Raw genomic sequence first — 23,961 nt, 5'->3', positions numbered from 1 at the left:
AGGGGGTTATGAGCGATGGACATTTTATGCCGGCCAAATAGCCTTTGCATGATGGATACCATCTTTTTGTAAAGTTTTTTCAAGAATGGTCTGGAGAGGGAACCTTGTTATCAATTCATACATTTCTTTAGCGTCTTACTAATCTGCTTTTACACGTCAGACACTGGGCTGGGTGCTTGGATCCAAAGACGAACGACCGCCTCCTGCGGGCGGGGTGGGGTGAGGAGCTTCCTGGAGTCGCCAATGTGCGACCTGAACTGTATGGACTGAGTTGGAAGCGGCTGAAGGAAAAGGGATGGGGACGGAACAGCGTCAGCAAATCATCGAAGTCAGAAACAGTGCAGCATGTGGGCAGCGATGAGCACAGCCAGGAGCTCCCTTGCCTGTTTGTTTTGCTGGTTTTCATTGTTCAAATCAGATTCCTGGGATTGCGCCATAATAAAACCTCTGCTGCTTCTGCTAAGGAGAGGGAGCATGTGATTTTGTAACTGTGAGAGCTACAAGAGTAACCTCTAAGAATTCAAAGCAAGAGTGTAGATACTGCTCAAGGCTCAAGTTCCCAATAGCTGTAGTCATACAGGTGTTTCTTTTATTTCTTGGGGTTTAAGATATTATTGCATTTCTCAACAAACTTCATATTGTAGCTATTCAAGAGCCCTTTTGCCATTTTTTAAAAGATTTTGTTTATTTATTTGACAGACAGAGATCACAAGTAGGCAGAGAGGCAGGCAGAGAGGGGAGGAAGCAGGCTCCCTGGTTAGCAGAGAGCCCGATGCGGGGCTCGATTTCAGGACCCTGGGATCATGACCTGAGCCGAAGGCAGAGGCTTTAATCCATTGAGCCACCCAGGTTCCCCAATTGCCATTTTTTAAAGAAAAGAAAGAACACCAAAAAACAAAAAAGACAACAAAAAATTCTCTATTTTACTGCGAAGCCCTCAGAAAAAAAGATGGATAGAAGTCTAAAATACTCTGGATGTGTACATTTACACAAATCTGTTCATCTGTTCGTTAGACAAAGGCTGGGATGTTGCTGGAAATGTGCCTTTCTTTCCAACACCCCTCCTGTCTGTAAGGCACCCCTTTTAAATTTGAATTGTCATTCTCAAGGTGCCTGTGATACCACATTTTTCTTTCAGTGTTCTGGTTCCATCCAGATGCTGGATGGAATATGCTGGATATTTTTCTCTCTCTGAGAGTTAAGGTCTTGCTATCATGCATGCACAACAGGCAAATATGGTGGATTTGGGTATATATTTAACCATAAAGTCATTCATAATGTTCTAACTTAAAACCATAAGGATACTGGGGTGACACACAACAATAAAACTGCTCTAAGAACATCTCCTAAGTGATATTGCCAGTGGTCCAGTCATCTCTTTCAGAGCTGCCCTAAGAACATGACCATAACAGAAGTGCTCAAATCTAGGCTAGGAAAGAAAGTTTCCTGTTTCCTGAGTTAAATGTAGTTTCAAATTAAGCTTCTTTGTATTTCTTTCTGCTCAGAAAAAAAAAGAAGAAACCTTAAAAAAAAAAACTTTCCCTAAAAGCATTTTTAAATCATTTTTCACACTAAGAGAAAATTATAGTCTTGGAACCAGTGTTTGGCTCTCTTCAAAAGAATGGAAAATTTCCAGCGGCTGCTCACATATGTTCCCCAAGTCGATGCTCAAATATGGAAAATGAGCAAGGTACCTGAAAATAGTGTGTGAGATTTGGGTACCTGGAATTCTGCAGAGGTCAAGTATCTATACGTACCTAGTTGAAAAACTGAGTCCCCTCCTATTTTTTATAGGGATGACAATGGCTCAAGATAAGTTAGGTTATAAGGCTGAACAGAACACTGAGAAATATCTGTGTTCTTGTGAGCGGTCTCCCTCCTTGCCTTCCCTTAGAGCTGCTTTAGGATCGAGGTGACTCCATCTTCGTACATGGGTTGAAATCAATGGCATTTGTAAAAGTAACCGTTGTAAAAGAATCCAAGTGATTCAACACATGAAGTCATTTAAAAAATGCACACACATCTGATTTTTTTATTTTTATTTTTAAAGATTTTTAAAAGTAATCTTTACACTCAACATGCGGTTCAGACTCACCACCCCAAGATCAATAGTTGCGTGCTCTACTGACACAGCCGCCAGGTGCCCCAAGTTTATTCTGAGATAGTTTTGAACTTTTCTGCAGGAAGCAGCAAGAATTATGTAGCCGCTGTGAATGTCAGTCATGGGCTGCGTCTCAGGTACGACGGAAGCCAGGTTCTGAGAGGTGGGAGTGGAATTTCAGGTCACACAAAATTTCATTCATGCAGTCCTGATGAGGCTTACTATACATGCACAACTATTTTCATATGTATTTTTGGCTGTTTTTTGTTGAAATGAATGATGCTGAAAACCAAATTTAAGTAGAGAGGAATATTTTGGGTAAACCAAGTCCTCTTCATGAGTCTCCCATTGTGCTCATATTTTCACCGCTCTTTCCATCCACGCTGCATCCTGCCCTGGAAACCTTGAGTTCTCCTCCTCGTCTCCCACCGGCCACCCCCATGCCTAATTAGTCACACAGTCCTGAAACGAGACTCCCATCTTGCTTTAATTCACTTGTACATGGAACTGGTTCAGTAATTTTCCTTTCAATCATGGATCTCAACCAGTGGAAATGTTGGCTTCCCTGCTTTCTCTCTGACCGGCCCAAGGCACTCCCACATGCCTTGCCAATCGAATTCCTTGAACTTGTTTTGATAAGGTCGTTCTTCTGTTTAAAACAAAACACAGCAGAACGTTCCACGTCTCCCCTTCTCTGCCCGATTTATAGGAAAAAATCTTAGTTCTTTCTTAGTTTCTTTCAAGATGTGCTGAACACACTGTGAACGCTCTTATTAGTGTCACGTTCCTGTTATTCCCCGCATGGGTGTAAAGAAAGAATGCAGTCGCTCTTGCTGCCTACTGGCCCCCTTTTAACTTTGACATGGGCCTTCAGTAACTACATTTTGTATTTTTCATATATCCAAATCTAGCTCAAACATTATATTTTCCGCAGACCCTGCTTCACGTATTCTGTATGAAGTGAAAACCTATATTTGCTCATTTTTTTTCATCACACATTATCAAACACTTGCTTTTTTCCAAATGCAGAAAGATGAATATGACGCCTTACTTGGTACTCAAGGACTTTATTCAGATAAACAGTTGCAACATTGTGTTATCTGTGCCATCATACAGGACTACACAGATAACATTTCACTTTCAATGGAGGTTGCTTAAACTCAGTGGACAGAAATGAGGGTCAAGGAAAGTTCTATTGTGTAAATGAATCTTGAGTGTCTTGAAAACAGTGGTAAGACGTTTCGGTCAAAGAGAATAGTCCTGTAAAGACATGGAGACTTGAAACACAGAGGAGTTTTCAAAAGCTAAGAAAAAGTCTGGTTTGGCTTGAGAGTAGATAAAAGGACCATCTTACAAAGTATACGTTGTCCCATGCTAAGAACTCCGCATCACACATAGTGGACACTCAATAAGCAATCATCCAGTGAACAGATGAATGAATCGTTTTGTTCATTACCGGCATATTAAACCTTCGTGTTTAAATATTTCATGTTAAATAGTTTACTAGTTTACACCTGGGCGCCTCTTCACATTTGCAACATGGATGGACCTCCACGGGGGTATTACACGAAGTGACGTAAGTCCGACAAAGGAAGACAAATGCTGTAGGATTTCACTAATATGTGGAATCCTAAAACAAAGCAGAAACAGACTCAGAGATACACATCCAGAGAACCAGCTGGTGATTATTGCCAGAGGAGAGAGCAGAGGAGGGGATGGCAGAATGGCCGAAGGGGAGTGGAAGAGACAGACTTCTGGTTACACCATTAATAAGTCATGGGGAAGAACAGTATACGGGGGGAATGTAGCCAGGGGAATTATCATAGTGTCAGATGGGGACAGGTGGAGCCACGTCCATGACACGCAGACTTGCTGAGTCACTGTATTGTACACCTGAAACTGGGGTAGCCTCGTGTGTCAACTGTACTTTGATTTAAAAAAAAAAAAAAGATATATGCAAAAACGTAAAACAAACTTTCCTACTAATATGAGTGCCAAAAGTTGAGCGTTCTTAAAGTTAACATGTATAAACAAATGTTCACAAGTATTTGTGTTTTTCTTTTTTCTTTTTCTAGGGTCAGACATTGTTCAGTGGTTAATAAAGAACTTAACTATAGAAGATCCAGGTAAATAAATCATTTTCCCATTGATAGAATTATTTTCTTTGTGGTTTTAAGAAATACGTTTTTCTTAGGGCTGATATGGCAAGCAAGCAAATCTTAAAGATGACAGTTATATTTAAAGTATGCTTTTTGTATTTATACAAATGTTATGGTAGTCAACAAAATGTGGCTGAAATTTACTTAGTAGGTTTTAACAATTTTTCCCATATTTAATGTTCCATTTCATAACATTTGATTCAGGTGATTGACAACTATAGACTGGGTAAATGATGTATGTGTTCATAAATAATTATAGATATAATATATAGCCAGTGATTATAAAGTAATGAGATTTCCCTTTATAAAACACATAAAGGTAAAGCTCATTAATTTATAATTTTCCCTAACTCTGTTTTTGCATGAGGTTTGAAAACAATGTTATTTGTGATTTTTATTCCTTCGATCATGCCTTCATGATTTTTTTTAATGCTCTTATGTAAGTCATGGAGCCATTCACTGTGAACATTAGGTCTGCTCTGCTTCGCTAAGCTAATTTCCAGAGTTTGGAAACAGTTTCTACTAGCCCCCCTTGTACATTGCCTAGAACAAATTCCTACACATGGAAGGCATTTAATGACTTTTTTAAAATGTCACATAAAAGCTTTCACATGAAAAAACAACTTACATCCCTCAAGTGAAAATGAGATGTATTTTGTTTAGAGAAGATGTGAGGGAAACAAACAAAAAGCTTATGAAAATTGGTATTACAGTGACCAAGAATGACATAGTAGTGAACAGTGACAATACACCAACCACTATACACAACAAACCATCGCTTCAACTAGAAAAGACTTCAGCATGGGTTTCGTTCTTGCCCCTGGTGATTACCACCTTAGAATGGTTGAGAAATAACACGGAATGGCAGAGGTTTTATTTTTCTTCATTCTGAGCTAACTTTATAAAGCCACGTTATCTCAAAGTGTAGCTATAATTTGACACATAAATGCCTTTGCCTACCCCCTGCTCATTTGTACATGAGCGCTTAGAATACCTCTCCCAGCAGGTTAAAAAGGATTAAACCAAGTCAAGATGAAGCACCTGTTGCCCTCATCATATTTGTTACTAAGTGAAAAGAGGAGATGATTCCTGGGGCCCAGAGTCACAGTCTTACAAGACTTACATTCTAGTCTCAGCTCAGGCTCACTTTACATACTGGAGCACCAGACAAAAGCCTCCGATGCTTTTTTTTTTTTTTTTAAAGTAAAGGAAAGAAAGAAAGAAAACCAATTGTCAGAGTCATGGACAACCAAGAAACTACTATTTTACCAAAAATTCTCTTGCTCAGAGGGTGAAGTGTATTCAAGAGTATTTCTTGTGAGTTAAGACCTGCAGTGTTCTTTAGTGATATCTGGGAAGCAGGGAAAAGGTCCATGATAAGCTAATTAGAAGCATCGTTTATAATTTGCACCCGAGATACTGTTTTAGCTATAACTTGTATGAAAAACTGATTTTTTTTTTGCTCACTCAGCAGTTTAAGGAGGTTGTAAAGCTTTGTTAGGAGGTATATGGAACGGTAAAATGGATCATACTCAGGAAAGAATGTACATGTTCTTTATTCATATTTATAACTGGCTGAAAGACTCCTGGTAGGTTGGTGGGTTGGTTTGAATGAGCTAGCTCAACCTCTGCAGAGTAAGAAGCTAGAGTTTGAGGAAAGTGGGAAGCTTTGATGACTATTCTAATGATATAACAGATTTGCACACAGAAATGCATGTCTGGCTGCATGATTCTGATGAAATACGGTCAGGAACATAACTGAGATCGTGAAAGTAACTGATGACTGTGTGTATGAAATTGGTCATAGCATTTTGGAACTGCTCATAAAGAGAGACCAGATAGTTCTTAGAGTAGGAGGCTTCATTTCAACCATATACATTTTCTGAAATTTTTAAAATGAAAAAGAATGAAATAAGCCTCATGCCAGGCTTCTGTGTGGTTGTCAAGTGTTTGCTTGAAGACCTCTCGGGGTCATGGGAAGTTCCAGATGTCAGTCATTTGTTAAAAGACAATTTTGTGACAAGTTGGAAGAAGACACCAATGTCTGGGGATAGGAACAGGTTCTGATGGTCCATCTGGGAAAATGGGGAGAAAGTGACATGGTCTTCAGGGTCTTTGTAAGACCAATGGGTCCACATTATTTGTACACTTAGTGTTCAATATTGTGTTAATGAATAGTTAATACCTTTCCAGTTCTATCATAGTATTTCAGTGCACATCTGGCTGAATGTTTTACTAGAGATTTTGGTACTATTAGACAAATTGTCATGTTCTTTTTTTTTTAAGATTTTATTTATTTATTGGACAGAGAGATCACAAGTAGGCAGAGAGGCAGGCAGAGAGAGAGGAGAAAGCAGGCTCCCTGCTGAGCAGAGATGTGGGGCTGAATCCCAGCACCCTGGGATCATGACCTGAGCCAAAGGCAGAGGCTTTAACCCACTGAGCCACCCAGGAGCCCCAAATTGTCATGTTCTATCATTCTTTTAAAATAAAGCTATATCTAGACCTTTAATTAGAATTTAGGATTATTTTGTTATGTTCATGTACATTCATATCACTGTAGTACACATGCAGGGTTCATCCGAAAGTTTTGTTTTCATCTACCTCTTGGATCCATTTTTACCGTATTTTTTCTAGAAGCTTATTTCTTCATTGATTTCTTCATACCTTTATTCATTTAATACATATTTTCTGAATTCTTACTGTGGGCTAGGCACTGGGAACACGGGAAGAAATTCCCTCCCTGATTGACTTATCTTTGGCTTCTAGGGTGTCATACTCATGGCTTTTGTTCCTTGTCAAGACCCACATGGTCTTCTGCGCCAGGTCTCTGCTCCTAGCTAATCTATCAATGTTGGAATGTCCAAGTTTCTGTCCGAGGTACTTTTCTTTTCTCCATATACACACTGGTGCTCAGTGGCACATGTGGGGGACTTGGCAGATTCGTAGCTTTCATGCTGAGCTCTCCTGGTGTTCCTAGCTACTCTATCTGCATATGTGCATATGGGGCCAGTCTGAGCATCACCAAAATAGAACCGGATTTGTCCCCTCTTAAGCCTGCTCCTGCTGTCTTCCCAGACCAGTTACAGACATCCCTCTTCTATCCGAGAATATCCTGTGTCTTTTCATTTGTTCAAGGTTGCTTTTTGGTTTCTTTCAGGAGTGTTTTAAAGTTTCTCCATATAGGTTTTGCATGTTTCCTATTAAGTATGTTCCTAGTTATTTTACTTTGTGTTACTAATATATGTAGGTTCTTTTCTTTACTTATATCTACTAACTGGTTATTTGTACGTATGAATATTATTGATTTATGTATGCTAGTTTTCTATGGCACTACTTTACCAAATATTATTTTTGTTAGTATTTTTAACTAATTTACCGTGAGGCTGGAATACTTCTTCCAGCAGTTTCTTGGGATTGGATGTATTTGCTCAATTCCCGAGCCCCTGTGTATCTGACATTAACTTCTGTTGCCTGTGTGTGTGTTGACAGCTTAACTAGATACAATGTAGGTGAGATAAACTTTTTTCTTTAAAATGCTGTGGATATTAACTCATTGCTTTCATGCATTCACTATGGCAAAATCTGAAAACTAATTTTTCATATATATGTAAAATTTATATATATATATATAATTTTCATATATATGTATATATCTATATGCATGTGTGTGTTTTTTCCCCTGCCTAGATTTCTGTGATGTCTTCCCTATCTTTGAAATTCAAAACATAAGTACACAATTGCTAGGGGGTTGTTGGTTGGTTGGTTCCTATTATCTGTATGATCTGGTAGATCATTAACTCTGTTGATTCAGGTTTACTTAAGTTGAAAAAAATTTTTCTTATTCTATTACTTTGATTTCATTTCTTCATATCTAACATGCATATAATAATGATGCCCACTACTTAGTGCTTTCCTGAAAATTAAAGAATTAATGTGTATAAAGCAGCTACTGCTAAAAAAAAAAGTAATCAAGTATTCATTACTATACTTATTACACAATAATTGCTCAAAAACATTAATAAGTATAGTTGGTCTTAACATTTGTTTTTGTTATTATGTCTAATCACTCTCCTGTTTATTTATTCTGGTTTATTCGTTTGAAACAGCATTTACTGAAACAGCATTTACTAGGATGTTTTATTCTGTCTTACAGCTAATTATCATTCATCACTTTCTTCTTTTTTGTGCTTGTCTTAGTGTTTTCCCTGCCTTCTCCCTCTGGGTAAACTTGTCCACTTTGCACATTATAGCATTCATTTTTTTTTCCTCCACTGGTTGGTCAGCTCTTTATTGCTGGTCGTGGAGAGTAAGTCTTTCGCATTTCGAGCTTTCTTCATTCTCTCTGGTTCTGTACTTCCACCTGCCCTTTGGCACGCCCCTTCTCGTCACAGCCCGTTGTCCCGTGAGTCATCTCTCATCCCTTCTTTCATTACAGCAGTGTCCTTCACTTTCACTGGTTTAATCGTACGTGGAAGAGACTGTCGTTACGTTTGCTTCATGCCATTTTGTGTCTTAGAAATGTCCGTGGGTTTGTTTTACAAATTGTTTTCCCCCCTCTTCTCAAACATGAAGAACTCCTCACAGGAGGGATGTTTGCCTGTTGGCAGGGTGGTTGTGTTGTCTTCGATGACTCAGTGCCGTAGTTCCCCTTCTTCGCAGCAGGAGCTGCAGGGCTGGTGGTACTAGTTTGCATTATCAGGTTAGCTCTAGTTCTTAGTTAGACGGAGTATAGTGAGAAGGAGAGGAGCGGGGAGCGATCCCAGCCCCAGGACCTCTTCGTGGTGCCTTCGTGGTGCCTCACTGTCTCTGACGGTGATGGGCCCTTTCCATGCGCCACACTCGCACGCTGCAGTCTGCTTTGTCAGTTTCCAGCTGCCTGCACGCTGGGGCCACGCCAGACCTCCGTGCTGTGTGCTCGGCAGTGGTGGAGAGACTCCGCTGTTCGGTGCCTCCAATGAACAGCCTCCAGAGTCATGTGCTTCCTTCTCTTCTGTGTTCGGACCTTCCCACCACAGTCATCTTCCAAAGTCTTCTCAACCTAGTACCGTGGTGCTTTCCTAGGATGGTTTTGCAATCTGGTCCAAAAGATAGTATAGTGTTAGACTTTGGGGGCATGTGTTTTGGCATCCTTCCCTAAATTTTTTTTAAAGATTTTATTTGTTTATTTGACAGAAAGAGAGATCACAAGTAGGCAAAGAGGCAGGCGGCGGCGGGGGGGGGGGGGGGGAAGCAGGCTCCTTCTGAGCAGAGAGCCCGATGCAGGGCTTGATCCCAGGACCCTGGGATCATGACCCGAGCTGAAGGCAGAGGCTTAACCCACTGAACCACCAGGCACCCCCCTTCCCTAATTTTTAATGCTGAATGCAGGTCTCTGGTTTTTGTGTGTGATTGGTTGCTGTTGATGATTATTTAATTGTTAAAAACTTCACTTATGTTGTTGTAGTGCAAAGAGTTAATTATTTAATACCTTTCAACTCTATTACTGAGAACAGAGAATATGTATGAAAATACAAAGCACAGAATAAATTGCATTAGTGTCAGAGTTAGAACCTAGCTGATGGAAAAAGTAGTACTTTGACATCATGGAGAAGAAAACTGATGTACTTCAACTGTTGGATAGGGGCACAGGAGCAAGAAGAAGAATTTAGCCCTTGGTGCATCTCTGTCCGCATTGGAACCCATTGGGAAGCATGATGTCTACCACCATGTCTTCAGCTGGTCCACTCCACTGGTTCTGTGGGTTTTTTTGTTCCCATTGACAGGGCCTCTTCCTGTCTGTTTACAATCTTGGCTTCCGCCATGGTCAGTCTGGGCGCCCACGAAGTGATTCTTCCTCACAGTGGGAATGTGTGCTGGGCTTCCCAATGACCTATGGTGCTTTTCTGTCTTACTCTTAGTTACATAAGAATATTCTGCTGCTCTCCCAGCATTCGGAGGCATGAGATTCTTTCAGGAAACCCAAGCTCTTTCTGCCTGGACATACACCACATAGTCTTTGTAGCACGATCCTTCTGGATTACCAGGTCTCTAGGTGGGAAACAAGGATGTAATACCTTTCGCTGGTTTTTTCCCCTTGTTTGAAATGGTATTCCGCCATATCAGTTAGCTTTTGCTGTGTAAACTTGGTGGCTCAAAATAAACAGCTGTTTCATTTAGCTCATAATTCTGGGAGTTTGCTTTGTTGATTTCTGCCGGGCTTTCTTCTGGATTGTAGCCAGGTGGTTGGGTTGGACGATCTAGGATTTGGGGGGATATTTGGTGCTTGGTGGGTTGTCAGTTAGTGCGTCTCAGTCTCTCATCCTTCAGACTGCTAGGAATGGATTCTTACTAGAGTAGTTCAGAGTTCCAACCACAACACAAACTTCTATTCTGCCAAGGCAAGTACCATGGCCAAGTTCAGAGCCACTGTAGGGAAGGGCTGTCCAAGAGTACAGGTGCAGAGAGGTATGTGAACAAATTTGGGCGGTGACTGCAAACATCTTCCTCATCTATATTTCTTCCGTCTTTCAGATCTGCCTTTCTGTGGTATGGACTGTTAGCTTTTGGCTTGCATTTGCAAAATTTATCCTCAGGACCTAGTCATCTTTTATTAGTGAATATGCTTTGTGTCTAATATCATGTCATTAATTATGGACGATACTTTGAGACGGTTTATCAAAAGACAAAGCTTCGGTGAAGGTTGGCATCCTTTACCAAATGCTGACGGACATGAGTAACTTCTTGACGTCGCCCTGCTCATCTGTGGATCCCTGCTGCCTCTCCCTGGAAGAGTTACCCTTGCCAAGCTCTAGAAGTACTGTTGACCGAGGTAGGCAGTTCCTTGAGAACCTCAGTCTGATGAGTGCCAGGACTTGAAATGAGCCCCACTGTGACTCCTGGATGGTTGAAGAACATGAATATCTCTGTGTTCTCTGAGTCGTACCCTGCTCGCCCCACCTTTCTCTTTCTCTCTGTTCACCCACGCTCCTTGAGACCCCAGTGTTCCTGGAGAGGCTTCCTGGCGTTGACACTGAGTTGTGGGCTTTGCGGGCGCACTCAGGCTCTCATCTTGATGCGGGCACTTACTGGCTGTGGACACTGGGCAGCTCAGTTAACTTCTCTCTCTCTCTCTCTCTCTCTTTTTCTTCATCAGCAAAATGTTTTTAATACAATGTCTTGTGAAGCTAAAATGAGTCAGCATTCAAGTGTGCCCAAATCCTGATCTTATTTTTAAATAGGCCAGATTCTTTTAAAACTCTGAGCATTTGCAAGCAGTTAGCTAAATTGAATTCTTTAAAATGCTTGCAATTTTTATACAAGCCTTCAAATGCAAACCCTTCTGTGAGGACTTCTCTCCATAACTCAGCTCCCGATTGCTTTTCTTTACCATGAATTATTTATATTTGCTACTACTCAATGTATTGCTTAATTTTATCACTTATTTCACATGTTGGTCTTACTGCTTTAGTCAAATCTAAACAACATAATGGCAGAGGACACACATCTTCTCTAGTCATTGACTGAAGTACCAAGTTCAGTCAGTTCTCAGCACTCCCTCGATTTTTACTAATGAGACTCCATTGAAGTGATATTAAGATGATTCAGTGTGTGTTCTTCTAAATAGTTGGGGAAGAGTCAAGAGAAAGAAGTTTATCTAAACCACACCCATGAATGAAATGATTTAAAATGCAGATAGAAAAATAAGATTAAGAATAAATATGGATTTATCCAGAATAAAAGCTTAATGCTCAATAGTTGCAAAATTTCTTCCTCTTGTAGTATTATCTACTGTAAAAATATCTGGAAAATTGAGATTCAGACAAAACAACCAGATGTTTTGCTTACATATCATTTAACTGGATGGAATATCTTAATTGTCCCTGAATTAATTAAGTCAACTCATTATGTTTACCCTTAGAGTCTGTCATCTACCTCCTAACCCTCCACAAGTCCTCTAGAGAAAATGATCAAAATTCTGTTTGTGAATATAATAAAACTCTGTTACAAATAGCCTTTGTATCCCATGGTTTTGGTTGGCTTGCCAGAGGAATTAACCCAAGGAACGTATCAGATGTATCAGATCAGAGGATGTATCAGAATTGAGAAAGTGTACAATGCGTCCATTATCCTTGATAATGTTTTGTACCTGCAAAGTATTTCATGCTATTCCAAATCATTTTAAATAGACTATCTTATTTGATTAGTCCAACAAATCTTGACATACGCATTTCACAATTGGAAAGTCAGCTGAGAAAAGCATGAATATCCAAAATTATGCAAAAACCTGTGCAATGAAATAGAACCTTGGTCTCCCAATCTATAGCCCGTGTGTCTTCTCCTTTGGCACAATTATTTCAGGCTGAGATTCTACTTTTCCTTAAGTGGTTGACAACTGTGAGAGGCTCATGGATCCATCCAACCGCATGGTCCTTTACATTGTGTCTTTTGGACTGAAGTAATTGATTTTCATAGATTTGGTGTTATATTTAGCTACTGCATTCTGGGCATACCCTTTGTTAGAGCCATTGTCTACGTATTCCAATGCGTGTCTATTACAGTCAAAGTAAAAATGCATCTTTTCTATATGCTCTTCATATTGTTCAGACAACAATCTTGCTTGGCTGGCAGGAGGACAGAAATATTTAAAACACTCTTCCAATTAATTAAGACTCTTGTGTTAAAAAAAAAAAGCTTGTAAAAGCTTTACTGTCCATTCTGCATTCCATTGTCCATTCGCTGTGAAAGAAATAAAGCAACTCCTTGGTTATTTCTTGTTCGGATGCTTGTGAACCACGCATTACAGGAAAGCCTTCTGGGTTTCTAAGACATTGTTAACATTGTGGTGATGACACGCAAGAAATCATAGGTCAGAGCCATCACATACACCTCTCACAAGATGGGTCCTTTTGATCTAGCTCAAGATAATGGATATTACCTAAGCATACATCTTTTCAAATGTGCACTTTCTGTTATAAATAATGCTTCAAGAAAACATGAATAAATTCCTCCTATCCTTGGACACCTGCTCCCAACCCATGTCTCTGCTACTGCAGCCAAAGCTTCATAGCTATGAACATGAGGAGTATGCTCGCTGCTCTAAATATTTTCATGTGGGATGAGCAGAAGCTATGGGGTTTTTTATGTATTCATTTCAGTGTGTTTATTAGCTGAGCAGTAATTCCTTTCTGCATATATTCCATTAGCATCCACCTTTAAAAAATTATGGTACCTTGTACATTTAACATCATCAGGAGCGTCTTCTGTGGTTACCACTGACCCTTGAAAGCACTGCACCGAGGCGGAAAGTGCGGTCGTCTGCAGGTGTTTGCTCCGTGTCTCGCATTCAGAGGAATCAGTGCCGATGACTAACGCCCAGTCACATCCAGCGGCTGAGACCAACTGTCTCATTTAGCTTATTATCAAACCATCTCCCTTTATCCACTTATGTGTCGATGTATGTATGTTTTGCATTTGCATTTAAATACTCTACTGAGACTGCTCGTATCATGGGGCTGATGTAACTCTACAGTTGCTCTACACAGTTAAAACTCAAAGCCCAAAATACACTGAGGAGTCTTCATAAAGCCCACAAATACGAGTTTTCCTTACCAGAATAGCAGTCATTATTCCCGGTACATCTGCTATGGTTTCATCCACCAACAGGCCATTTCCTGCTAATGGAAGCCTCTTCTGCTTGGGCTTCTGGCCGCCTTCATATCTCCTCTTCCATGACTTTGTTGCAAATAACAATGAAAATAACCTATAACACATGACCGTTAGTTCATTGGTTCCCTCCGGGTGCCATGCTGGATGTTCACTTCTCATCTGAAGGAGATGAGAGAGCTCACGTGTACTGAATCCCAACAGTGAGCCAGCACCATGTTGAGAACTTGATATGTGTTATCTAGTCTTAAAGAAAAAAGGGAAAGAAACTCCATGAAGCAGGTGACCTATCAGAAAACTAAGTTTCAAACCATGAAGCTACCAGGAAGGAACCAGTATTCTAATCCAGATACACTGATTTCAAAACAGTAACACGTTCACATCCAGAGAAGTATCAATTTCACTTTAGAGCTGAGAGGTTGAGCGAGGGTTCAGCCCTGATGTATGTCGGACATGATGCCAACACACACGCTCCTTAGAGACGCGCTAGATGTCTTCTCTCTCTGCCACCTCCCTCTCTCGGTTTGTACCGGCTCCCACGTGCACCTATAAATGCCAGCTCCAGAGTTTTATCATCTTTCCCATTTTTACCTGATTGGCAGATTTTTTTTATGTGCCACTTATTAGAGTTGCCAACAATTAAGGAAAGTGCTGAAAACAGCTGGGAATATAATTAGAATTGCTGTCTTTCTGCTTGTAAAAGTTGAGCAAGTAAAATGACGCCAGACTTCAATGTACTTTTTTTTTTTATTAACATATAATGTATTATTTGCTGCAGGGATACAGGTCTGTGAACCATCGGGCTTATACAATTCACATTACTCACCATAGCACATACCCTCCTCAACGCCCATCACCCAGACACCCCAGCCTCCCCATCCCTCTCCCCTCCAGCAGTCCTCAGTTTGTTTCCTGAGATGAAGAGTCTCTTATGATTTGTCTCCCTCCCTGGTCCCATCTTGTTTCATTTTTTCCTCCCTTCCTTACACGACCCCCTGCCCTGTCCCTCGAATTCCTCATATCAGCAAGATCACATGATAATTGTCTTTCTCTGAGTGACTTACTTCGCTTAGCATAATACTCTCTAGCTCCATCTATGTTGTTGCAAATGGCAAGATTTCAGTTTTTGATGGCTGCATAGTATTCCATTGTATATCTATACCACATCTTCTTTATCCATTCATCTGTTGCTGGACATCTAGGTTCCTTACATAGTTTGGCTATTGTGGACATTGCTGCTATAAACATTCGGGTGTACATGCCCCTTTGGATTAGTACTTTTTTATTTTTTTTCCTTAAGATTTTTTTTTTTTGACAGGCAGAGATCACAAGTAGGCAGAGAGAGAGAGAGAGAGAAAAGGAAGCAGGCTCCCTGCTGAGCAGAGAGCCTGATGTGGGGCTTGATCCCAGGACCCTGAGATCATGACCTGAGCCAACGGCAGAGGCTTTAACCCACTGAGCCACTTAGGCACCCCTGTACTGTTGTATTTTGGGAGTAGATACCCAGTAGTGAGATTGCTGGGTCCTAAGGTAGCTCTTCAGTGCACTTTTGAATAGTTGTTTAAATTCGGTTAGGCACATCTCATGTCTCAGCAGAGATTGATATTTCTATCCTATGTACTAGGAGAAAAAAAAAAAGTAAAGACCAAATGGAAAAGCTCAATTGCCCATTGGTGTAATTCTTCTAGCAGTTGGTGACATCTCTGTTGTTTTCTTCTTTTTAGATCTTTGCTGTCTATGTTATTAGCCTTTTCATCTACACATGTTCCTTTAATAAGCCAACTTGAATTTTTTTGTTTTGCACAAGAGATATAGCATATACATTTTTTTTAAAGTAGGAGTTTTACATAGAAGAAAGAAAGGAAGTAAAGAAAGAAAGTATAAAGAAGAAAAGAAAGGTAGAAAGGATTTGGTAAAGCTAGTAAGGCCTGGAGCTTAGGACATCACTGGAAATAAGTCAGTTCTTCAGGATTTGGCTGGCCCCTCAGAAAGGGACAGGGAAATGTGGGCGATTATATCCGTTATCCAGAGGGAACCATGGACGGTTGTGAGCTATTTGAAAAGTCAGGCCCTTTTATCTTTTATTAAGATAACAGTATTTTTTTATTTCCCAACTGAAGAATGAGTTAGGATTTTCCCCTCCATATTTGAGCTGAGAGCAAGGCCGTTTGTCCTTTTGATTAAGTTTTTCCCATTGTGAGATCTCAGCATGGCAGGAAATGTTCGCAACAACAGCACTGAACACATGAGGGCAGCCCACAGAAGCTTTGCGACCGGAATGTGATCCTACCAAGGCATGACTGTGCCTGTCTCTTCACTATCATTTGGTTGCAAAACCATTCATAAATATCATTGTTCTCACAGTAATTTTAAAAAAAACAAAACTTTTTAAAATAATGGGGTCTAAGAAACTCAATGTTAACATATAATGTGATTTTTATATTTTGAAAATCCCCCTGTAAGCAAGAGAGACTCTGTGTCTAATAAAACTAAAACACGCTTTAAATTTTGAAATTCTGTTACAATTCCAGTGATTGGTATCTCTGGAACTATCCAGAATCACTCCCTTCCGCTGCGTTCGTGAAGACCTGGGCACCGAGACCCACCGGTGTGTATCGTGTGTACCGCGTAGAATTCTGATTAACTGCATTTCATGGAAGGCACGCACATGGGCTGTGATTCTGTTTTTCTAGAAATAATTGCTCTTTTAACTTAATCCAGTGTTTTCGGAGGGGATCCTCCAGACCTCACCAGTGCTTTGATCCTATGGAAGCGCCTCGGAAAGCAGGAGGGACAGATTTTCAGACTCTTGAGGGTGACTTGGCTGTTTCAGCAAACCTGACATTTTGATTTTCTTTTTCCTCTGCTGGGGACACTTTGATTTTTTTCCTCCGCTGGGGTTCATGCATGAAAACGTCTGTGGTCTGGGTAGTTGTGGGCCTCTCTGTGAGCAATGATGGACACACGCTTGTTTATTTTCCTTCTGAGAGTTTCACCACTGAAGCCTCAGCCTTCACTCAGCGATCTGCCATGTTTCCTTTTGTTATTTCCTCAGGGGCCTCCTAAGACCTGCTTGGTATGTTGTTCAACAGACTTTTTTCGTAGGGATAGATGTCAGATGTCACCTGTAGTACCTTATAATGAACCCGCTTTTCTTAAAACCATTTTGAATTATTAAAAAAATACCATTATGGACATTGGGGAGGGTATGTGCTTTGGGGTAAATTGGAAGGGGAGATGAACCATGAGAGACTATGGACTCTGAAAAACAATCTGAGGGGTTTGAAGTGGTGGGGGGGGTGGGAGGTTGGGGTACCAGGTGGTGGGTATTATAGAGGGCACGGCTTGCATGGAGCACTGGGTGTGGTGAAAAAATAATGAATACTGTTTTTCTGAAAATAAATAAATTGGAAAAATAAATAAATAAAAAAAATAAAAATAAAATTAAAAAAAAATACCATTATAAACCCACTGTAGCTAACCTGGAAAACATAAGGAGGAGAACAAAAAGCATTCTTAAAAAGCACTCAGATAGCCACAGCTCAAATTCTAGCATACCTTTCCAGGCTTCTTTGAAGGAGTGAGCTCTCATGACTTTGTTATTGGAGCTAGTCCTGCTCAGTGTCTGCCACCACCCCCCATATTGGATCATGTTCCTGGGCCACTCATGAACCAGGGTCTCGTGTCTCCCCCCCCCCCATCTATTTGCGGTGCCCACGTCCTTGCCAGAGCCTCCTTTGCCCTTTAGAGATTGCTGTGTTCCAGAACAATTGCTCTCTGATACCTTCACTCTGATCCCGACCAAGGACACCACTCCCACCTGGATGCTAGGAAGCCCGTTCCTCTTCATGGACTTCCACTTCTATCTTCCAGACTAATTTCTCACAAGGTATTTTTGAGCTTCATAGTTAGTAGAAGGAAAATACATCACAGAGAGTAACTGCTACCCTTTCTCAGTCCAGATCTGTCTGTACATCCTTTAGAAACTCTTTTCTGTTGCCCTCCTGACATCTAGGGACAGTGGCCAACATCCCCAACACTGAAAATCTTACAGGCATATTCAGGCCCAGAGTCTGGGCTTAATTGATTCCTAGGGTACCGTTTTCCTTCATCCCACTGTTGGCCACAGTTTCTGAATTCTCATGTCTGACCCCAGGGTTGACCTCTTCCCACGGCATCTGAGGACTGACCTCTTCTAAGGATATGTTTGAGGACTGACCTATGTCAAGGACGTGTTAACATAACACCAGCCCTGCTGACAGAGGCATGAACTGTCCCTCCATTGTCACATGATGATCTGATTTCAGAACATCTTACAAGGTCTGGGGCACATATTCACTAGAATGTGAGTTTTGTGAGTACAAGGTCTTCATTTTGTCTTTGCCCTGTCTCTGGCATTGATAGTGTGCCTGGCACATATTGGGCACTTAAATATTATTGAATTGAATATGTTTAACAAAGAGAATAGTAATATATTAAATAAGCTGTCTTTATCTTTATCTTTTATCTTTCATATCTCAATGGTCATGGTTCACATTCTAGTTGGAGGTTTACCTCGAAGTGAGAAGCCGTAGGTTCCCATGACCTTCCGTGACAAACTTTTAGTTATAGAGTAGAAAGTGAAACTTCCCAGGGTTATCAATCCATAGTTTTCAAGTAATCTATTTTTCTCTAAAGTCAAGAATAGATATTATCCCACCACGGCTCTAAGGTTCTGAAACAACCTAAGGAGATTGCTTTTATTCCATGGGGAAAATGAGTTTTATGAGCAAATAGTAGCTCCTATTAGAAACAAAACTTGATTTATTTGGTTGAAATATTATAGCACACTGAAAAACCCAAGCAAAGGCATAGCAAGGATAATAGAGCCTCATAAAAATCACAAAAAGACACATTTATCATTTGAACATTTATCTGTAGCCTGGAATGATTTCTATTATGTGAAATAAGTGCTTTAGGCTATGCTTTGATTTTTTTTTCCCCCTGAGAATTTTTCGATAAATGAAAAGCCATTGGAAAGCATCCGGATACCCTACAGATACCCTATCTTTTCTAACATGATTCAAGGTTGGACCCCTTGCTTCCAGCTTAGAAAAGTAGCTGTTGTCAACATTTCTTTCCCTATAGTGTAGGGAGAGAAAGTAGGTCGGCTTTTCTGGCAGGACACATCTGTGTTGGCCAATAGCAGGAGGTGAGATGAAGGCGTTGGGTGGTTGGGTGTGTGAAGCCCTGAATAGCTCTTCTGAGATCTGTTTGCTCAGTCTGGTGAGCAGTGATCGGTCATCAAGGAAGAGACTGTCTTGTCCCTCTATGAACAGGTAAATTTCTATTGCCTTGCCTTTGTATAAATGTGAACCCTAAATTTCATTAATGTTTTCCAGCTCCCCAGTGGGCCCCCAAATCTCATAAAAGCCCTAACTTACTAACATATGGACAATGGTAGCCTGGTAAGCTTTTGGTCACTGATGCAGCACCATAAATAGAAAGAAATTATCGAAAGTGTAAAAGACTTTTTCATCCTGTGCCTTACCTTACCTTTAACCACACCCCAACTGTTCCATCCTTTACAGCCTTTACAAGAGAAATTAGAGCAGAGTTGGATATGAGTGTCTGGCAGCTGGGAGCCCCTCCTCCTTGGCATTGCTGGGAAGGAGGAACTCATGCAGCTCCTTCTCCTGCCTCTGCCCATGGTCCACCTGCCTGCAGATTTTGTCCAAAGTTCACGCATATTACCTATTCCTTCACTGAAGCAAATCCTGGAGATATAACTTGCAGGGGCCGCCATTAACAGCAATGTCCACAACTGCCAAACTATGGAAAGAGCCTAGATGTCCATCCACAGGTGAATGGATAAGGAAGATGTGAGATTCATATATATACATATATGTATATATATATACATATATATATGAATGAATATAGATAGATATAAAATGGAATATATATATAGGATATATAGAGAGAGATATAAAATGGAATACACACACACACACTCATATATATATAAATGGAATACTATGTAGCCATCAAAAGAAATGAAATCTTGCCATTTCCAACATTGTGGATGGAACTAGAGGGTATTATGATAAGCAAAATAAGTCAGTCAGAGAAAGACAATTATCATATGATCTCACTGATATGAGGAATTTGAGAGGTAGGACTGGGGGTTGTGGTGGGTAGGGAAGGAAAAATGAAACAAGATGGGATTGGGGAAGGAGACAAACCATAAGAGACTCTTAATCTCAGGAAACAAACTGAGGGTTGCTGGGGGGTGATAGCGATAGGAATAAGGTGTCTGGGTGATGGACATTGGGGAGGGTCTGTGCTATGGTAAGTGCTGTGAAGTGTGTAAGACTGATGATTCACAGACCTGTATCCCTGGGGCACGTAATACATTATAGGTTAATAAAACGTAATTAATTAATTAATTAAAAGTTAAATAAGGCTATGTGGTTGGGAATACCTCTGTAACTAGTAATGGAGACATTTGAGCAAACAACGCATTTTAGGCGCACCATCTCACAGGAAAAGGTACAACCAAATTGATACAAATTGATAGGGATGCTGACCATTGAAACACAAAGAATGGGGTGAAGTGTAGCGATGTCTTAGATTATACCATACACACGATGCAAAAATTTCCCATCATCTTACACAGACCCCTGTGAAATCCTGTATTCTCTGAGTAATGAGGACCATGGAAGCCCAGGCTTCTTCCCAGGATGTGATGCTATAATAAAACAGTAACTTGAGGGGTGCCTGGGTGGCTCAGTGGGTTAAGCCGCTGCCTTTGGCTCGGGTCATCATCTTAGGGTCCTGGGATCGAGTCCTGCATCGGGCTCTCTGCTCAGCGGGGAGCCTGCTTCCTTTCCTCTCTCTGTGCCTGCCTCTCTGCCTGCTTGTGATCTCTCTCGCTCTGTCAAATAAATGAAATCTTTAAAAAAAAAACAAAAACAAAACAGTAACCAGAGGCAGCAGGCTTGTGGATAGGATCGTTTAATAGGATCCATTTAATCATTACATACACACAAAATGTGCTTGCCCCTACCTTGGAGGTGCCGTGATGATCAGTACACCCGTACTGCCCCTCGCACAGGCAAGGCAGACATCTGAGGGATCATTATACCAACAGCAAAACAGTCGGCCGCTTCAGCTCACAGATGCTCCAGTTTTTTCTAAGCTTGTCCTTCCGCTACTCCACTGACAGGGTCTAATCCCCGGTCAATCTCAATGTGTTCCTGTCTCTACCTGAGACCGTGCACATGTTCTGGAAAAGTTACTCAATGCTGTAGATTACTGCCCCGGTTTCCAACTCCACTCAGGGCTTCGGGTCTCCTGGCAGTCGTGTTTTCCTACTTGGTGGGAGTGAGTCATTCTCTGTCATCCTTAGCCGCATCCTCAGGAGACCGTAACTTCTTAGAGAAAATATAAATCACAGAGGAAATCTGCCAACTTTCTGACTCTTTGTGCCTCGCAAAAAACATGCTGGTGTCTACACTACACATTCTTGCCTCCTTTCCCGTCTGGGTTTGGGCTGCTTGAGCTTATTATCCCGACCTCTCATACCACCTCAGGGTCTTGTCCCATCCTTCCTAGTTCTCTCATCTGTCCTGCCCACCCCCTTCTTCCATCACAAAACACTCCTGTACTGATCAATGTCCGTCCTAGGCACTCTCCTCTGTCTTAGTTTTACAAACTGCATTGTGCTTTTGGTCTCTAATCCCTCTCTCTTTAATTCCTCTCAATTCACTGGAATCTCGCTTGTGTGCTCCACTTGTAATCTGAAACTTTATTCAGTACAGCTGGTGATACTCTTTTTGTTGCGAAATTCAGTGATCATTTCTCAGCCCTTAATCTGACCTCCTTCCTGTACCATTTTTTGCTAGTTCTTCTCTTCTGTTACTTCTTCCTCTGGTTTGCACTAAAACTTTCTCACCTTCCAACTTCATGTTCTTGATAGATTTCTCTACTTCCCTCTTCACGCTCAGGGTTTCTGAGACCCCATCATGGTCTTTCTCATTTATTGGCTCCCTTCAGGCCATGTGCTTCTTTATTTTACTCACTACTGCTGTGAATGCGCATCTACAATTCCTCCTGTGTTCCTGCTCTATAGATCCAACTATCCTGTAGAGATTTTTCACTTGCATTCTTAATAGGCATTTTATTTATTCAACAAATCAAAAATTGATCTCTTCAGTTTATCCCCAAATCTGTATAGACTCCTCCTCCTCAATATCCCTCCACTGCTCTCTCTACCCTCTTGCCCTGAGGCCATGATGGTGCACATGAATGTCTTGGCAGATGCTCTCAAGATCAGTGACAATGTGCCAGGCCAATGCCAGGTTCTTACTAGGCTATGCTCCAAGGTCACTGTGCAGTTTCTAACTGTGATGATGAAGCGTGGTTACTACCTCAGTGAATTTGAAATCCACAATGACCGTAGAGCTGGGAAGGTTGTTGTGAACCTCACCGGCAGATTAAGCAAGTGCGGAGCGATCATCCCCAGATTTGAGGTACAACTAAAAGATCTAGAAAAATGGCAGAGCAGTCTGGCCCGATCTTGCTAGTTTGGGTTCATTGGACTAACAACCTTACCTGGCATCATGGAGAATTAAGAAGCACACAGAAGCACACTGGAGGGATAATCCTAAGATTCTTTTCCTAGGGATACAATACATTTGTGCGAGGACGCCTGGGTGGCTCAGTTGGTTGGACGACTGCCTTCGGCTCAGGGCGTGATCCTGGAGTCCCGGGATCGAGTCCCACATCAGGCTCCCAGCTCCATGGGGCGTCTGCTTCTCTCTCTGACCTTCTCCTTGCTCATGCTCTCTCTCACTGTCTCTCTCTCTCAAATAAATAAATAAAATCTTTAAAAAAAAAAAATGCCTCAATGAGAAAAAAAAAAAATAAAGACCCTGTACCTTATTCCAACCATAGTCTCATGTCCCTGGGAACAAGCACAATCATCTAACTCATAGACTTCTTCCTCCCACACCCATACATTCATTTCACTGTGTCTAAAATGACCTTTCTACAACTTCATCTGAGCACGTCTCTTTGGAGATTTCATAACTCTAACAGAACCCCCATTGCCCATAGGATAAAGTCCAAACTATTTTGCTTGAATGTGAAACTCGTTTCCATGTAACTGTGTTCACCGTTGAGTCTGCTCAGCTCAGCACTTCCTGCCCCACAGTGTGCCTCTCAGCCACCGGATTGCTGGCGGTTTGTTAAATGACACTATCCTCTTGATCCCAAGCATTTCCATGTGCTGTTTTCTTGGCTTGCAGCCTCCTCTTTGCTTCATAGCTCCTGTCTTTTATTTAGGATTGAAGTTATAGGTCAACTCTTTCAGAGGACTTTCCTGGCCTCCCAAGATTGGATTGGGTGTCTTTGTAATGTGTTTCCAGAACGCTGCACGTATACCTCATTGAAATTCTTATTACATGGTGTAGTTGAGTGCCCATTGATTTGCCTATTTTGCCTATTAAATGGACTTCACTCTTCTTAAGGAAAGGGCTGGTACCTTTCTTTGGTACTTTTCCCCAAGTGCTGAGTAAACTAGTAAATGAGCTATACATTTGGAAGTCAAAGCTTTGAAGTTAGATGAGCTTGCCGAAGAGGAAAGCATATAGAAAGAGTAAAGGCAAGTGGGAGCCATAGCAAAGACAGATATCAGGAGACATCTTCACCATAGAGTTTGGGGGGACGATGGCAGAGAAGAGTTCAGGAGCTAGTGGGACAGACAGTGAAGTAGACGGAGTGTGGAGGGCATGAAACAGAGGGTTTTAGGGAGAGAGATTCATCAGTGGCTTGTTAAAGAGAGAAGACTGAGAGCAGGGGAAATTGTAGCACTTTTGTAGTAGGAAGTCACTGGCGACCTTTCTGAGAGAGCAGAATTGGTAAAGCTTTATGTTCAGAAGACAGAGCGCAGGGAGCTACTGACTTTACTCCATATTGTCGTCACAAGGAACACTTTAAATTTAAAGTTAGCTGGAGCATGCCAGTAGGTAGCACAGCTCTTGTCAGGTTCCTGGTCCATGTCTGCTACGTTTG

The 23,961-nt window shown here is 41.2% G+C and overlaps 1 protein-coding gene across 3 annotated transcripts in view; it reads left to right on the top strand.

Moving 5' to 3' along the window:
• The window catches only part of RGS7 (regulator of G protein signaling 7), a 503,370-nt gene that overhangs the window by 325,273 nt on the left and 154,136 nt on the right, over window positions 1–23,961 (top strand). For all 3 annotated transcript variants that reach the window (XM_044267012.1, XM_044267013.1, XM_044267014.1), the window contains one exon: window positions 4,177–4,227. In XM_044267012.1, the coding sequence (XP_044122947.1) occupies window positions 4,177–4,227 (51 nt within the window). The remainder of the gene's footprint in view (window positions 1–4,176; window positions 4,228–23,961) is intronic.

The sequence above is a fragment of the Neovison vison genome, chromosome 10 (genome assembly GCF_020171115.1).
Source record: "Neovison vison isolate M4711 chromosome 10, ASM_NN_V1, whole genome shotgun sequence".
NCBI lineage: Eukaryota > Metazoa > Chordata > Mammalia > Carnivora > Mustelidae > Neogale > Neogale vison.
Note: the sequence above shows the minus strand (reverse complement) of the source record. Positions and strands in the feature narration are given on the sequence as shown.